The following is an 11,419-nucleotide window of genomic DNA, read 5'->3' as shown; positions in this document are numbered from 1 at the left end:
CACCAACAGTTCGAAGAAAAGATCTTCCCAAAATAATGGGACAAGATGCATTGCATTCAATATCCAAGACAACAAAATCAACGGGGACAAGGTTATTGTTAACCGTAATGCGAACATTATCAATCCTCCCCAAAGGTTTATTTATAGAATTATCAACAAGATTAACATCCAAATAACAATTTTTCAATGGTGGCAAGTCAAGCATATTATAGAGTTTCTTAGGCATAACAGAAATACTTGCACCAAGATCACATAAAGCATTAAAATCAAAATCATTGACCTTCATCTTAATGATGGGCTCCCAACCATCTTCCAACTTCCTAGGAATAGAAGTTTCAAGTTTTAACTTCTCTTCTCTAGCTTTTATGAGAGCATTTGTAATATGTTTTGTAAAGGCCAAGTTTATAGCACTAGCATTAGGACTTCTAGCAAGTTTTGGAAAGAACTTAATAACTTCAGAGATATGACAATCATCAAAATCTAAACCATTATGATCTAAAGCAATGGGATCATTGTCCCCAATATTCTGAAAAATTTCAGCACTTTTATCACAAACAGTTTCAGCAGTTTCAGACAATTTTGCACGCTTTGTACTAGGAGTAGAAACATTGCCAACACCAATTATTTTACCATTGATTGTAGGAGGTTTAGCAACATGTGAAGCATCAACATTACTAGTGGTGGTAATAGTCCAAACTTTAGCTACATTATTCTCTTTAGCTAGTTTTTCTTCTCTTTCCCACCTAGCATGCAATTCAGCCATCAATCTAATATTGTCATTAATTCGAACTTGTATGGTGTTTGCTGTAACAAATGAATTAATATCTTTATCTTCATTAGTAATAACTTTCAATTTTAAAAGATCAACATCAGCAGAAAGATATCAACCTTAGAAGCAAGAACATCAATTTTACCAAGCTTTTCCTCAACAGATTTGTTAAAAGCAGTTTGTGTACTAATAAATTATTTAAGCATGGCTTCAAGACCAGAGGGTACACTCCTATTATTATTGTAAGAATTACCATAAGAATTACCATACCCATTACTACTGTTAGAAGGATATGGCCTATAGTTGTTACCAGAATTATTCCTATAAGCATTGTTGTTGAAATTATTATTTTTAATGAAGTTCACATCAACATGCTCTTCTTGAGCAACCAATGAAGCTAAAGGAACATTATTAGGATCAACATTAGATCTACCATTAACAAGCATAGACATAATAACATCGATCTTATCACTCAAGGAGGAGGTTTCTTCAACATAATTTACCTTCTTACCTTGCGGAGTCCTTTCAGTGTGCCATTCAGAGTAATTGATCATCATATTATCAAGAAATTTTGTTGCCGCCCCCAAAGTAATGGACATAAAAGTACCTCCAGCAGCTGAATCCAATAAGTTCCGCAAAGAAAAAGTCAATCTTGCATAAAAGGTTTGGATGATCATCCAAGTAGTTAGTCCATGGGTAGGGCAATTCTTGACCAAAGATTTCATTCTTTCCCATGCTTGGGCAACATGCTCATTATCCAATTGCTTAAAATTCATTATGCTACTTCTCAAAGATATAATTTTAGCAGGAGGATAATATCTACCAATGAAAGCATCCTTACATCTAGTCCATGAATCAATACTATTTTTAGGCAAAGATAGCAACCAATCTTTAGCTCTTCCTCTTAGGGAGAAAGGAAACAATTTCAGTTTTATAATGTCCCCATCTACATCCTTATACTTTTGCATTTCACAAAGTTCAACAAAATTATTAAGATGGGCAGCAGCATCATCAGAACTAACACCAGAAAATTTCTCTCTCATAACAAGATTTAGTAAAGCAGGTTTAATTTCATAAAATTCTGTTGTAGTAGCAGGTGGAGCAATAGGAGTGCATATAAAATCATTATTATTGGTGCTAGTGAAATCACACAACTTAGTGTTCTCAAGAGTATTCATTTTAGCAGTAGTAAATAAAGCAAAATAAAGTAAACGCAAGTAACTAATTTTTTTGTGTTTTTGATATAAAGAACGCAAACAAGACAATAAATAAAGTAAATGCAAGTAACTAACTTTTTTTGTATTTTTGATATAGAGAAAGCAAAAAAAAAACAGTAAATAAAGTAAAGTAAAGCAAGACAAAAACAAAGTAAAGAGATTGGATGTGGGAGACTCCCCTTGCAGCGTGTCTTGATCTCCCCGGCAACAGCGCCAGAAATTTAGCTTGATAACGCGTGAAGCACACGTCCGTTGGGAACCCCAAGAGGAAGGTGTGATGCGTACGACAGCAAGTTTTCCCTCAGTAAGAAACCAAGGTTTATCGAACCAGTAGGAGATGAAGGCCACGTGAAGGTTGTTGGCGGAGGAGTGTAGTGCGGCGCAACACCAGGGATTCCGGCGCCAACGTGGAACCTTGACAACACAATCAAAATACTTTGCCCCAACTTAACAGTGAGGTTATCAATCTCACCGGCTTGCTGTAAACAAAGGATTAAACGTATGGTGTGGAGAATGATGTTTGCTTGTGAAGAACAACATAGAACAGCGATTGCAGTAGATTGTATTTCAGATGTAAAAGAATGGACCGGGATCCACAGTTCACAAGTGGTCCAATAAGAAATAGCATGTTGGGTGAACAAATTATAGTTGGGCAATTGACAAATAGAGAGGGCATAACAATGCACATACATATCATGATGACTAATATGAGATTTACTTAGGGCATTACGACAAAGTACATAGACCGCTATCCGAGCATGCATCTATGCCTAAAAGTCCACCTTCGGGTTAGCATCCGCACCCCTTCCAGTATTAAGTTGCAAACAACAGACAATTGCATTAAGTATGGTGTGTAATGTAATCAACAAAAATATCCTTAGACAAAGCATTGATGTTTTATCCCTAGTGGCAACAGCACATCCACAACCTTAGAACTTTCTGTCACTGTTCCAGATTCAATGGAGGCCTGAACCCACTATCGAGCATAAATACCCCCTCTTGGAGTCACAAATATCAACTTGGCCAGAGCCTCTACTAGCAACGGAGAGCATGCAAGATCATAAAAAACACATATATTATAGATAAATAATCAACTTGACATAGTATTCCATATTCATCGGATCCCAACAAACACAACATGTAGTATTACAAATAGATGATCTTGATCATGATAGGCAGCTCACAAGATCTAAATATGATAGCACAAGAGGAGAAGACACCCATCTAGCTACTGCTATGGACCCATAGTCCAAGGATGAACTACTCACGCATCAGTCCGGAGGAGATCATGGTGATGTAGAGTCCTCCGGGTGATGATTCCCCTCTCCGGCAGGGTGCCGGAGGCGATCTCCTGAATCCCCCGAGATGGGATTGGTGGCGGCGGCGTCTCTGGAACTTTTCCGTATCGTGGCTCTCGGTAATAGGGTTTTCTCGACGGAGAGTTTAAGTATGCGGAAGGGCAGAGTCGGAGGAGGCACGGGGGCCCCACACCATAGGCCAGCGCGGGCCCCATGCTGGCCGCGCCGCCCTATGGTTAGGGTGCCTCGTGGCCCCACTTCGTATCCTCTTCGGTCTTCTGGAAGCTCCGTGGAAAAAATAAGACCCTGGGCGTTCGTTTCGTCCAATTCCGAGAATATTTCCTGTGTAGGATTTCTGAAACCAAAAACAGCACAAAACAGGAACTGGCGCTTCGGCATCTCGTTAATAGGTTAGTGCCGGAAAATGCGTATAGATGATGTAAATTGTGTATAAAACATGTGAGTATTATCATAAAACTAGCATGGAACATAAGAAATTATAGATACGTTTGAGATGTATCACTCACCACAATCTGAACTAACCCCTGCTACAAGAGTACAAGACCAAACCCTAGACCAGATCTGACTACTCCTAACCTAGATCTAAACATTACCGCGGTACCGGGATAAGGGATGGCTTACAGTCATCGCCGAAGGTGAAGATGCGCTGGATGAGGAACTAGATGAAGCAGCCCAAATGTACTCGTTGTCGCCGCTGCAACCGTCGCCGACCGAAGATGTGTGCGCCTCTTACCTGCTTGCCGACGGGAGGAGGGGCTCGAAATTTGGGGGGATAGTGGAGGAGGGGGTAGAAATAGGCCATGGGGCGCAGCGGGAGGTGACGGAATCCTTCCCGCCCCCTTTTCGCTTTTCGCCGATGCAAGCCACAGCTCCCGCCATCTCCATTCTCGTCTCCGCGCGTGCGCCGAAGATGCCCTTTTGCATCAACGGGCGTGGAGATTTGTCTGCACCGCTGAAAACTGTCATTTCGGACGTTCCTCCAGAACCTTGCCTGACACTATTTTAAGAACCGGTTCCTGCAAGAACGCGGCTCGATTCAGGCAACTAAACGGACCAAAAATTGAGCAGCCCTGATGCGAGCCAAGGAGAATGCAGCCTACGTCATGTGCGTGCGCAAACTAGTGCATGTGTAGTTTCGCGGGTGTGCCGGATCGACCCAGCCTAAAACCTGAACCCAATCCATATTGCATCATAATCATGTACCCACTACGACCCGTCCCCACTTCGTCCTTTTTGGTTAGTGGTGGTGGGCTCCCATACCCATGGAAATATTGTTGAAATTTCTAAGACTAGTCACAATGCATAGTATCATATAGAAGTATCATGCATATGATACTACTACATGTTACTATCTCCAAAATGCATGATATCATATACTAGTATCATTCTCCATGTATTAATTATTTTGTAGAATCTCAATGCAAATATGTGTACAAGATTTACTTGACATTATTTTTTCTAGTAGTATGTGCTATGATACGGTATCTACCTATGATACTAGTACACTCTCTATCATCCTTAATTGCACTGCCACATCAGCATTTTGCATGCATGGAATGCATGATACTACCTATGATACTCCCACTGTGAGACTAGCCACAATGGGAGTATCATAAGTAGTATCATACATGCCATGTTGGCAAAAATCTGATGTGGCACACCAATTAATAAGGTGAGAGATGAAAGTGGTATCATAATATGATACTGTATCATAGCACGTAAAACTAGAAAACTTAATGGCAAACACATCATGTACACACATTTGCATTGAGATTTTACAGAACACTAGTAAAATTGCCCGTGCGTTGCTACGGGTTCTTCATTGGCGTGTATGCGTTTGTCGAAACTTTCTTGAGCTTTGAGGCGTTGCCCCTGTTCATGTTCCATTAACTGTTCGAAATTAGTTTTTTATTTGACCAATACATATAGTATAACTGAATCTACAATAACAACCACCGTTCAAAGAAAGTGTTCAAAGTAACAAAGGAGAAAGGCAGAGTCAGCTGAAATTTATCAATATTGACCAAAACATAAAGAAAATCTGTTTTATGCATAGTTAGCTCGAATACGTCGATCTTGGTAATAAAATGAGGTCACTTTTAACTTAAAACGTGAACTCAGTAATCTAGCCTCGAAAGAATACACATACAAAGAAAGGTGCAAAAATTAAGAAAATAGTTATTACATATATTAGAACCCGAAAATATGGTGAAGAACCTTGGTACCGGCGGTACTGAGAAAGATTTATTTCCTGTGTTACTTCCCCAACCATATTTTCTACAAGTAACAATGCTCTTCCACAGTTGAATACATGGTCTCCTAGTGTGGTCATATTGATCATGTTACATGTTGCTGAAAAAGCATGTAAATAAGCAACCAAGTCAAATTATTTGCTTGTAGATTATGTTATTATTGCATTGAAGGTCGAGACCAGACATAAATTTCTAAGCAGAGAATTCAGTTAACCAACAAGCATCAGAATATATTTTGATGTAGATTGCTGGGACGCCCAACAACCCCCGCCGACAATTCCTGCATAGCAAGGTTTAAATCCATATTTTAATAGTTTCGAGACATCCAAATGTAGTTAGTTCCGTAAAAATTTGAACTGCAATATTCAGAGAAGAGACCATGATTGTATGGAGAAACAAATATAAAATTGATTGTGCTTCTTAAAAATGATAAAATGAGGCCCTAATTGTATGGCCTAAGTGGTCAGTTCCAATTCATGTACGTTTCGCTGAAACGGTGTATGCTAGAAAGTAGAAACCTGGAGCATCACAGCATCGGCTAGGCCTGAAATGCTGCAGCTCATGAGGCTCAACAATGTCTAGCACGTTCATGACATTGGCTTGGCTGGACTGGATTGGTTGTGGGCTTATTTGATAGCTCGTGAATTTGAATTTTATCTCCTAATTTTATTTTATTTTATTTTTTAAAGAAGTTGAATTCTAGATTTGAAATTTGGCCAAAATGTTGAGATTTTCTACATAACTCTCGAAAGAACAACGAATCTCTATGAGATGCCTAAGCCATGCCCATACGTACTCCATAAAAGTGCATGGAGCTCACATGTGTGGCCTTGGTAATTGATAGCAACCCCTATGAACCAAATGTTTGCATTAAGTTATTTGAGGATTTTATCCATAGGCAATGCTTGAATCATTGATTTTCTTCAAGGTTGAAAGCAGAAGAAAGTGAGGAAGATAGATGGCCAAGGTGTTATTTTAGTAGGGATCCAAAGATTGTCTATGTGAGACTTGAGACAATGACGAGCATGACTTGAAGAAGCTGTGAGCATTTCATGTGTACCTTCAAGACACCATCATTATGAAGAGAGAAGAAATGGTTAGAAGTTGATCAATTTTGAAGTGAAAACTCAAGATGATCATATATACGAGATCATATGGTTGAAGTTTTCCCTCTATTTAGTGATAATGGATATGTGAATATTTTCCTAAGGAAAGGCTCTCACATAGTGGAGTATGGCTAGCTATTCACAAGGCTTCACCAAGCAAGTGTAATCAAGAAAGACATTCCATCTTAAGATGGATAATATCATCATCATCAAACTCAAGTGGAACATGCGCAAGGAAAGAATATAACCTTGAAAGGTTTTCATTTTACTTGTATCATGTTATTTTCTAAAGACCGAGTTATAGGATAGATAACCATACTACCAAGAGGAGCTCTGATATGAGCAAATTGATCATACATGTTGTACAGAGCTCAAATATTTACATATTTGGCATCATATTTTTTGGTTGTTATTTGGTGTTATCCACGTGGTGTTTTAGAGCTCATGGTTATTTTCATGACAAACTCTAGTTATTCAAGAACAGATTTTGTATTCAATTCTTGTTGCATTTTTATGTTGGAGTTTTTATCAGTTCTTCGGTGAGGGAGGTCTACTTGGTATATATTTTCTTCCTTCCCGGTTATCTTTTGTTTAGATACTACTCCGTAGTTATCATTATCTTTTAAACAAAATTGTTTCACTTAATCTGAATTTGCATGCTCAAGATATTATGGTTTTGGTTTTGGAGGTTTTTTTTGGCTCGTCTTATTTAGAGAGGTTAAAAATCTCATCTTTTGTTTTTATCCTCCGTGGTTGCCCTAACTTTATTTCGATGATGTTATCAAATTGTAAAATGTGTCGAACGTAATATATGCTAGCCGTCATGACAAATGAACTATATTAAAATGCCAGTGGTTAATAGCATGGCTTAGAATAACTTGGAAATACAAAAGAAGTACGGAGTAGGTTTATTACAACTGCACAGTCATAGTGAAAGTTCTAGCTGGTACAAATTACTTGTGAACAACGAACTAGCTCTCGGTTTATTAATGGGGTTAATTGGATCTATGCCACTCCAATTTTCACCACTTGGAGAAATGCCATTACAAAAACTGAACTTGGATATATGCAATGTTAAGGAAATCGGTAATCGTTAACTGCTCGGTCGGTTTGGGAGTAGCGATTAATCGGAATTCAGATGATTAACTGATTTAATCGGTCGGCTATTAATCGGTGCAACCTACACAAATTAGCACTTAAAATAATTTATATAAGAAAAATAATATTATATGAGCCTCTATATGTCTCTCCCTACTTCTCTAAAGAATAAAATACTAGAAAAACTTGTACGCTTCTCCTCCATGACCTAATCTTTAAGGTCAGGAGCGAATCAGGATCTACTAGCCGAAGCCGCGTTCCTTCCTTCCACTTCTTCTCCTCGCACCTCTGAAGTTTATATTCTCCCACCACCTACCCAGGGTACAACCCCTCTTACACCTCAACCACCTAACCTATTGAAGGCGTCCTCCAGTTCCTGGACGAGGTCCTCATGGTGATCGAGCTCCTGTAATCTGAGGTCTGGGAAACTATGAGTAACTGGTCTGGGAGGGCAAGAAACTATTTGGCAACAGTGGAAATGAAGCCTGGAGGCTGCAATCAAGCGGGAGCTTCGCAAAATCTACTTTATTGGGGAGGGGTGGCGCCTGTATTAGCGACATGCATTGAAAATATTGTAACTTTTTTGACCAAGTGTGGTAGTTAATCGGGAAAATACCTAGTAATCGGACTTTCGGACGGATTAATCGGGCTAAAGGATTAACACAAGAGATTAATGATAATCGACACGGTCAAGCCCCTAGTAGCGATTAATCGGCCTAGTAATCGTTGAATCGGCCTAGTTTTTGAACAATGGATATATGCCACTCCAACTCTCCAATACCTCTATGTATGCCATTTTGTGCACTTGAAAGGAATAACGGTTCAAATAATACATGTATTTCAGTGTGTACATACGTATCTACCATAATACCACCGTTTTCAACTTTTGACATCATATTTGACATTTTCGGGCGCCAAAAATTTCAAACAAATTCAAATTTTGGCCAAAATTTGAACTTCTCAGAAAAATCTGAAAAAAATACAGAAAATCAAAAACCGTGATATGAGTCTATTGTTCAAGTTTCAGCCATTTCTGGGCAGATTTGGCCCCTTAAACTGAGGTGCAAATTTTTGTCCAGAAATTTAACACCGCAAAATTTCGGCAGCATTTCAGCACAAGTTATCATAGATTAACAGGCACAGTAGTTCACATAATAGGTTCACAAGAATGATTTAACAGACAGGTTCACAAGCACGATTCAATACTGATCCATGGCAAATAGTTAATATAGCTAGTATCAAAAGCAATTTCAAGCGGGAATTTGGGGGCGGGGTGAGTTTTGCGGGCGGGCTGGCTGGGTTGGGTCATAGGCGGGCACAAGTATATTCATCGGTATTCAGCTGAATACTCATTTTTTTCACCAACAAATAATCGCTTAGTATTCAGCCCACATAGCTCAACGAGTCTAGCTATCTTTCTGGCCAAATAGCAGCAAGACTAGCGGTAGATTTGCTCTTGTAATGATCCAGCGGTAACGCAGCAATGCCATAAGCAGTCCGAGCTAGGTGAGACTATCAGAGCTAGCAAGAGGTAGCGATGGATTCAGTGTATTTTTTCTCTTGAATACCCATTATTGATACCCTGTGCCCGCCCATGGGTTGGGTGGGATTTGACCAGGAGAAGTAAAAAAAACTGTTAGTCATAAACACGTACACGTCCGTATATAGACTGCATACATCCATGTATTGGAGCAAATGGCACGTGTAGAGGTATTGGAGAGTTGGAGTGGCATATATCCAAGTTCAGTTTTTGTAATGGCATTTCTCCAAGTGGTGAAAATTGGAGTGGCATAGATCCAATTAACCCTTATTAATGCCATGGAGCCGGCGGCCGTCAAGTGCACCGATGTTCAGTTTATGAAGAAATTGCTGCTTCTGCAACTGGACAACTGGAAGTGGAGCAGCATGCTGAACCCGAGCCGCTGCTTTTCCAGGTCGAACACCAGCAGGTTGTCCTCCAGCTGCTTCCCGCCGATCACCACCGCCGGCTCGCCGGCCACCGGCATGCCGCGTGGCCCCATCGGCAGTATCCCGACGCACATTGCCCCTTCCACCTGCACCATGTAGTTGCTGTTGAACAGAGTCCAGTTCCGCGTGGCGCCGTTGCCCAGCTCAAGCTTGATGTACGGCATGTCGTAGCCGCTCCGCTTCAGCATCGGGAACGCGCCGTTGTAGCACAGCTCGAACGGCTTCGTTGCCTGTACCCTCCGCATGGGGGTCATCGGAATCTTCCCTCTGCACGGCCGATCGAACTTAGTTTCGCAGGTGACTCTGTTGTGATCGATGCCGTGGCATGGTTTACGGTGAAAGCATACATATGTACGTACCTCATTATGGCGTCGTCGAAGGCCATGGCGAAGGCGCGGAACACGTCGGGCCGCATGATCGTGTACGGCGTGGTGGTGCTGAGCACGACGCCGCCGCGGCCGGTGCGGACGTCGATGTCGAGCGCGCCGCGGGGCAGGGCTGTCACGGCGCTTGCCGCGCGCCACGACACGGAGATGCCCTTCACAGGGATGTAGTGCCCGCCGGTGTTCGCCGGGTTGGTGACGAGCGGGGTGTATGGAATGGCTGTCGTGTAGTCGGCGTAGATCCGAGGGTCCGGCACCGACAGGTACACCGGCGTGTCGCCGAAGGTCGCAAAGTCGGGGAGGCACAGCGCGAACTTTTTGCCGAAACCGCGCTGCGCGGTGAGCTGCGACGGTAGCGAAAGCGGCCCGCGGGAGAGCCCTGCGACGCCGGTGGCGCCCACGGGGAGCGACGTCAGTAGGCGGCTCGGTGCGCACGCGCCGAGGACCGCAAACGACTCCTCCGGACGCAGCTCCATGGTCCCGTTGGTGGTGTTGGTCGACATGGCGAGGCTCGTGAGGTCGCCGGTGGAGCACTCGCCAGTGACCCGGTTGAGCGGGTGGACGGTGCACGCGCACTCCGTCGACCCCGGCTGGCGGTTTTCCCAGAACCGGCCGCCGTCCACGTACCGGCAGCGAGGCGGGCGCTGCTGTTTGGCCGTGGCGCAGGTGGCGGAGTCGCACTGAACGGTGCTGTGCGCCGCCGCTGACGGCGGACACGTCGACCAAACGAGCGAGCCGGCGAGGTCGACGACGAGCGGCGACTTATCGGCCTTGATGGAGATGGTGTAGAGGGAGGTGACGGGGTCCTTTGCAATCTTTGAGATCATTGGTGGTTGCCGGTCACTGGTCGCCACCATGCATGAGCATGACAGCACCAAGACGAGTGACGAGAGGATGACACGGTGGAACACATAGTTCGTACGAGGGTTGTGCTAGGCTTGGCTTGGGCAGACATCTCTAATTGCTTGGGATTTGGGAATTAAGATGGTTTGGAACTTTGGATGGTTACAGAAATGGCTCAGGTGACCAATGTATTTATACTACTTTTGGATTTGCGCGGCGTGGATTGGCACTCGCAGATCATCCATTTTGTAGAGTCGAAGTGGCAGTTGTTTACTGATACCGAAGAGTTGACAATGCAGAAAGTCAAGATTTCTAAACCTTGGCTCGCTCTTCGTATTGTGATACTACGTGCTGATATCGTGATATTATGGCAAAATGCGGTAGGGTCTTCACTGCCCAAGGCTTCACCAGTTTTGCATGTCGGACACTATGGAAGGAGTACCAACAGTTTTGCATATCCACAT

General features: G+C 42.6%; 1 protein-coding gene across 1 annotated transcript; it reads right to left on the bottom strand.

The window, feature by feature from the left end:
- Positions 1-9,611: 9,611 nt before the first annotated feature.
- LOC124662409 (chitinase CLP-like) lies at positions 9,612-10,969 on the bottom strand. Its single transcript, XM_047200249.1, has 2 exons — positions 10,089-10,969; positions 9,612-9,996 (listed from the first exon to the last, which is right to left on the bottom strand). The coding sequence occupies exons 1-2, from the start codon at positions 10,967-10,969 to the stop codon at positions 9,612-9,614; spliced, it is 1,266 nt and encodes a 421-aa protein (XP_047056205.1).
- Between the last annotated feature and the right edge of the window lie 450 nt (positions 10,970-11,419).

The sequence above is a fragment of the Lolium rigidum genome, chromosome 6, assembly GCF_022539505.1.
Source record: "Lolium rigidum isolate FL_2022 chromosome 6, APGP_CSIRO_Lrig_0.1, whole genome shotgun sequence".
Classification (NCBI taxonomy): Eukaryota; Viridiplantae; Streptophyta; class Magnoliopsida; order Poales; family Poaceae; genus Lolium; species Lolium rigidum.
Note: the sequence above shows the minus strand (reverse complement) of the source record. Positions and strands in the feature narration are given on the sequence as shown.